The sequence below is a fragment of the Magallana gigas genome, chromosome 3, assembly GCF_963853765.1.
Source record: "Magallana gigas chromosome 3, xbMagGiga1.1, whole genome shotgun sequence".
Taxonomy (NCBI): Eukaryota; Metazoa; Mollusca; class Bivalvia; order Ostreida; family Ostreidae; genus Magallana; species Magallana gigas.
Genome location: NC_088855.1, coordinates 58,359,755 through 58,366,745, shown reverse-complemented (window position 1 = coordinate 58,366,745; position 6,991 = coordinate 58,359,755). Strand labels below are relative to the sequence as shown.

The 6,991-nt window shown below is 36.8% G+C and overlaps 1 protein-coding gene across 2 annotated transcripts; it reads left to right on the top strand.

The window, feature by feature from the left end:
- Positions 1 to 241: 241 nt before the first annotated feature.
- Positions 242 to 6,668, top strand: LOC105328294 (uncharacterized). Of its 2 annotated transcripts, XM_066080620.1 has the most exons (5): positions 242 to 556; positions 1,798 to 1,842; positions 2,305 to 2,429; positions 3,183 to 3,863; positions 3,973 to 6,668. In XM_066080620.1, the coding sequence occupies exons 4-5, from the start codon at positions 3,260 to 3,262 to the stop codon at positions 6,666 to 6,668; spliced, it is 3,300 nt and encodes a 1,099-aa protein (XP_065936692.1). In that variant the 5' UTR covers positions 242 to 556; positions 1,798 to 1,842; positions 2,305 to 2,429; positions 3,183 to 3,259. The 2 variants fall into 2 exon arrangements, with proteins under 2 accessions (XP_065936692.1, XP_034338418.2); XM_034482527.2 differs by lacking the exon at positions 2,305 to 2,429.
- Positions 6,669 to 6,991: the final 323 nt, after the last annotated feature.

The following is a 6,991-nucleotide window of genomic DNA, read 5'->3' as shown; positions in this document are numbered from 1 at the left end:
CACCAAAGAAAGCATTTCATTGTTGGAAAAGATACATACATGATAATTGTATATGTTTACATATTTAATTATATTTGAAATGGTGGTTCTTGGGATCTAAAGTCAAAGTTTCTTCATCTTGATTGGCAGTTGAGATTTTGTAACACCATGAACACGATGTCTTGATCTGTTGATAGATTGGATAAGTGCATTCAGTGATCCTTATTAAATGAATAAACTTATTTAAATCGCACGCAAGGTTACCGAAAATGGGCATCGGAACCACCTCACACACACCACAACCACCACCTCACTTACCGGCCTTTAGGCATCACAATGTGTGATTTCGAGTCTGAAAATCTATTCATAGAATTAAAAATCCATGCGCTATTATTAGAAAGGAAAACACCATGGAATTTGTCCTGTTATGGTATAGAGCGGACTTTAGAAAGGAAGAATAAAGCAGGTACATGTAAATACTGATAAAGTATATATCATGTATCTGATGATACTATCGTACAATATCAATCCGCCCCACCCGTGAGTGTCTGTGGTCTACATTTGGTACAATTAAACTGTAAGTATAGTTTCTTCTTGTCGTTTGTTTTGTGCTCAGTCTTGGTTGTATCATACTATATGTTCGGGGTTCTTTCTAATCGTAGTTGATACTGTGTGATTATGATTATAGATTATGCTACATGTAAGTTTGACCTTGCATGTAGAATGTTTTTATTTCTGTACTTATGGATAGTGGTTAGTTTTGGGCCTGTAAATTGTTGTAATTTCATTACTTTAACATTGAGATAATTTGTGGTAATTTCTATACTGCAGTAAAACTTGTACATTGGGGTAATATATCCACATGAAAATTGAGTGAAGTCTACTTGTGCTTAAAGTAAAATCTATACTTGTACATTGGGGTAATAACTGTAGTTATAAATTGGGATTAAATCTGTACTAATACATAGGGGTAATATATGTACTTGTTCATTGGGGTAATATCTGTACTTGTACATTGGAATTATTTTTGTCTTAAATTGTACACTGGGGTAATATCTGTATTTTTACATTGAGGTAATTTCTGTACTTGTACATTGGGGTAATATCTGTACTTGTACATTGGGGTAATAACTGTAGTTATAAATTGGGGTTAAATCTGTACTTGTACATTGGGGTAATATCTGTAGTAATACATAGGGGTAATATATGTACTTGTTCATTGGGGTAATATCTGTACTTGTACATTGGAATTATTTTTGTCTTAAATTGTACACTGGGGTAATATCTGTATTTTTACATTGAAGTAATTTCTGTACTTGTACATTGGGGTAATTTCTGTACTTGTACATTGGTGTATTATCTGTACTTGTACACTTGAATAATTTTTGTCCTTACTTATACATAATAATAATATCTGTAGTTGTACATTGGGGTAATTTCTGTACTTGTTCAGTGTGGTAATATCTGTACTTGTACATTGGGTTAATATCTGTACTTGTACATTGGGCTTAATTATATCTGTACTTGTACATTGGAAATATTTTTGTCTTAAACTGTACACTGGGGTAATATCTGTACTTGTACATTGGGGTAATTTTTGTACTTGTACATTGGAATGATTTTTGTCTTAATTTTATATTGCAATTATATCTGTACTTGTACACTGGGGTAATTTTTGTACTTGTACATTATGGTAATTTTTGTACTTAATTGTTCACTGTGGTAATATCTGTACTTGTTCATATGGGTTATTTCAGTACATTTATTGATTGTAACCAGAAGGTATATTTATTGTTAATAGTGACTTTTTTACTTCAGATGGCTGCTCCAGTCAGAGTGACACTGTTACTCAGCTGTTTCCAGGTCAGTGAACAGATATGCAGAAAGATCTTTGTATCAGATATTTTCTTGTCAATTTGCAATCTTACTGGCAAGTCTCAAAATTTCGGAGATCGAACAAGCCAATCGGCTACTGTAAGCTGTAAAGAGTCCTATTTTCTTTGAGACTTCGTCCAGGAAATGATTAAGTCCAATTTAATGTACTTTGTAAAATTTATGTTTTTTATTTTGGCGTGATCTCACAAACACTGAAGTTTCACAATTATAGAAGTCAAATATAAATTCAATCAGAATCTAAAATCTCTAAAACAATCTGAAGCGAATATCAATTTACACGAGTGTACATACATTAGTCCATGACAAACACGAGTCTACATACATTAGTCCATAACTAACAGTTTCGATAATTTCTACCTATCTGTGTTTTTTTTAAAAGTGAACAAATAATGCTTATATTCTAAAGTTACATTCTCTATCTAAATACAGAAGGCTAACAGATTCGTGGAAACTGTCCATCATAAAGCCGGGATTGCAGGTCCGGAGCCTCCGGTTCTGGTTATGTACCATAGCTTGCGTGCAATTTGAAAGGTCAAATATTGACATATACATAGGTACATGATTTTAAAGGTTATAAAAGGCTAGATAGAAACATGCATTATACGCGTTCATTAGTAATAATGCGGTACCAGAGCTACATGTATAAGATGCGATGCGGACACGGGGTCGCCGAATGTGACGTCCAATGGAAACCTTTTTACTAATTCCTCCTGCTCCATATCTGCATCTTGATAAAAAACAACACAAAAAGTTAAATACTATTATCATTATTTTGCAGTAATAATTGGCTGTACAAAAATAAATTCATTGTTCAGTAACAAAGTATATATCAACGCTTTGCAGTAAAATAATTATAGTGCAATATATAATCAATATGTAATCCATGACCGATTCGTCATACCAGCACATATAATATTTAAAAATATTTATCAAGGTCACAGCATGACTGTTTGGTTACACTACACCAAAAAACAAACTCAGTATTTGATCTGAATTCTTACATTCAATGATAGTTATCAGGCACGTAGCATCGGGGGGGGGGGGGGGGGTCATCAGCTGCCCCCCCCCCCTCCCCCACTTTTTGTGCACCGAAGATTTTTTCTTAAATTAACACACAAAAAGTTGAATTAACATGGAGTTGCCACCTCCCCCCCCCCCCAACTTTTATGGGACCATGTAAAAAATTGAATTGGAAAATTGGAAATAATGAAATTGCTTGTCAAGATTTTTTGGATGAGTCTCCCCCCCCCCCCCCCCTTTTAAAAACGATTCTACGTGCCTGGTTATTTAACTATTATCTTTTGTAGTTAGATGTATACGACTCTCATCAGGACAGCAAAATTAGTGAAGAGTCGTTCTAAGACTGCCATTTACCTATCTGTGTATGATGGAAGAGGAAAAGAAAGAGTCTCCGTTATGTATCTACTCCACAAAACTGTTACATTTATACATGTTGTGTTCAAGGGCTCTTCACAAACTACTACAGCAAGAAATAGACAAACAAAATGTCGGCAATTTTGTTGATTTTCTTAACAATAACGCAGAAACTTTGTTCCACTTGAGAGGGATAAGATGCTGCTGTAACAAAAAGGAATATGGGGTTTTATATAAAGATCAGTGGAACTACTTATTTACCACATGTACAAGTTCCATTCAGTGTCCTCGAAATCAACAGAACTGCTACCATACCTACAAAGCACGGCAATGCCTTACCGTGGACAGAGTGGATTTTTCCCTTGCTTGCGTCCTTCTCCGGAATATATGTGACTCGATAAACAAGGAGAGCATTAAGGCCTTACAGTTACACCGTAACGAATTTGTACACAACCCTTCGCCACTAGATCAAGATGAGTTTGAACTTCTTTGGAGAAAGGGCAAGACATCACTGTGTGACGTTATCAATGATGAAGAACTTAGACAACAGATATGTAAAGAAGCTGATGATATCTACAGCTACATGTTCAGGGACCTGCTGACCAGATACATAGGTAAAATGTCTAGGAGTGTTGAACAAGAAGAATTGCCTACTCTTCACTCAAGTAATGTACCAAAGCATGATAATTGAATTGATAAAAGAAAGAATATTTTGTTTTGTAGAGACTACGAAATGTGAAGTTGAACAACACATGGAGGAGAAGTTGTTTTCGCCGCTCAAAGTGGTGGACATGGTTGTCAACACTTTGGAACAACATGGTATCGCTATCATTGTTGGGTATCCAGGGAGCGGAAAATCTTACATCGGGAAAGAGGTCATGTGCCAAATGCACTCAAAGGACCAGATAGTGCTTAAAATTGATAAAGTCAACCTCTGGAACGAGTTAGTCAATTCAAGTCTTGGGTATTTTGTCTTTATTGACGATTTCTTGGGAGAATCGAACCTAGACTCAACGAAGTTGACAGAACTGAAAGGTTACTTCGGCTCAATCTATGCATGTATTAAGCAAAACAAAACAAAAGTTATTTTAACTGTTCGAAAATCCATTTTCGAAAGATGGCGAGACCAACTGGTAGAAACATCGTCGAATATATTTGAACCCGATTATATTATAGACTTAACCAATGAGGAACACCAAATGTCCACTAAAGAGAAGAAATCTATACTATTAAACCATTTAGAGAGGCGTGAGATCGAAATTATGAGCACAAAAAAGAAAGCAGCTGAGAGCAGTAAGCTCGTGATTGATCAATTTACGGTTGACGCGATTTCTGGCACAACTCCTTTCAACTTCCCACTTCTGTGCATGTTGTTCACCAGATCAAAAAATATTCATCTTGGGCAAAAATTCTTTGAACACACAAGGGACACCTTTGTAAAGACTATTGATGAATGTAGGAAAAGTCGGGTATTGAAAGAACGAAAGAAGTATGCTGTGCTGTCTTATTGTGCAATATCCGGAAACAATGTCAGTCTTCGCAAGCTCGACAAAGCTTGCATGGCTATGATTTGTGACTCGTTGGAACTCGACCACTTCAAAGGAAGTAATGCAGTCAAAGTCATGGTGCGGGATGCTATAGAGGATCTGAAGGACGAGTACTTCAGAGAGATTGGTAAGGAGACGTATGAATTTGTGCACCAATCCATCTTGGAGGCGACGATACTCTCTTGTGGAGAAGTATTTCCAGTGTTAGTGATTGAACACTGTAGCAAAAACACATTATTTGAATTGATTCGAACTGAGAATTACGAGGAAGGAGAGGGTGAACTTGTATTAAAGTTAGATGAGGAGTATTATTATAAATTGATATCACGCTTCCTGAACGAAATCAGCACAAACCTCGAAGTGATACCCCATGTGTTACATCACCCTGTCATGGAAGACAGTGGCTTTTGCCAACAGTTTCTCGCTCGTCTTAGTTCATTTGTATCCGCTGAAGAAACGCCGCCGGAAGTTAGTCATGCCTGCTTAATAGAGTCTTCAAAGTTGGGTCAACTCAACACAGTAAAAGCGTGTCTTTCTTTTAAATTTCCCCAGGATGTTTTTGAGACAGCACTTAACGATGCAAGTTACAGCAACCGAGCTAACGTTGTTGTTTTTCTGTCAACTGCGTGCGCTACAGTAAAGTTCGATCCGTATTTTCTACAGGCGTGTAGCTTTGGGTGCAATGATGTTGTTTTTGCTATGATCGACAACGGTATAGTCCAAGATGTTGATCGGATTCAAGAAGGAATAGTCCGATCAACTAAAGCTCATCACGTAAACATCATCAGGGGCTTAATCAAAGATTATCGCTCAAAAACTGACGCTTGGACGTTCAAGAAGACCATGTTAAAAATCATCATAGATGCAACAGAAGCAGGAAAAGCCGATATTGTTCAGGAAATTATTTCAGATAAGATAGTAAATTTGAACGAAGAGGATTTGATAACAATAATTTTGGAGGCATGTATCTCAAACCAGTTGGATTTAGCGAGATTTCTTCTGTTAAAGTTTTGTGGTTCAACTGTCGCAGACCTCAACTCTTTTGTCAAGTGTCTCCTAGCTGGCAACAGAGGGAGCATCGATTTGGTTTTTGATATGAAGGATTTTTTTCAATCAGGTAAATTTTTGAGCGAAAAGAACTTCATCGGCTTACACAAATTCTTCGGCAAGGAGAACATCGATTACCTTTTAACTTCCACGGGTTTCGGGAGTTACGTCATAGAGAGGGCCCTGTTTTGTTTCCCGGAGGACGTCGAGTCCGTCTGCTCCTCCCCGGACGTGATTAGACACCTTCTGTGGATTGGGGGTCATTCCGTGGTTTCTAAGCTGTGTCAAAGGAACCCCGACCTAACACAATCTCTCAAAAAAATTGAGAAGCTTGTGGACAGTTACAACTTTGTGGAGTTTTCAGCATTCTGTGGATTTCCCGATATTGATTTGATTGCACAGGAAGGTTGGCACAAACGCGATTCGTTATTCCATCATTGCATCGAAGGTTACAAAATCAGTGGAAGATTACCTGGTTTTGAAGTGGAGCTTGGTTACGAAAATAGACACAATGCTGTTAATTTTTTCGAAACGACCTCTCGCCAGAGAGGTTATGCCTCTTGTCTTAAGAAGTTATACAATGAAACCATAGAGTTAACAAACGATTCACCGGCGATAAGCTCTATTACAAAAATATTGTGTGAAACGTTTGAATCAGATACTTTCGATACTATCAGAGACTTTTTGAATTTTCGAAGTACAGATACCTCAAGACTCTTTCCAATATCGTCTGCGAAAATGGATGTTCTAAATCTCTTACGTCATATCCTTCTCCACCATGTCGATCTGATGCAAGTACAGGCAATTTTTGATTCGTTTGCTTAATGGACTGATTAATATCTAAGGACAGCATATCGCATAATACCAGCACTATCTTAAAAGAAAAGAAGACAAAAATTGATAATAATTTTCACGATCAAATATTCGACGTACAGGAAGTGATGCACATGTTTATATTTTTATATCCACGATGTATTTTTCCTCTATTTCTAAAAAAAAATGATTGTACAACATAGAGATCTAAATTGATGAGGCTGAGATTTTCGCAATCCAGTGAACCATGTGTCAACGTTATGGTTATACGCATTCCTATGACTTTTTTAAAGACTGCCTTTAGATGCAGTGTTAGAGGTTAACCAATTTCATGT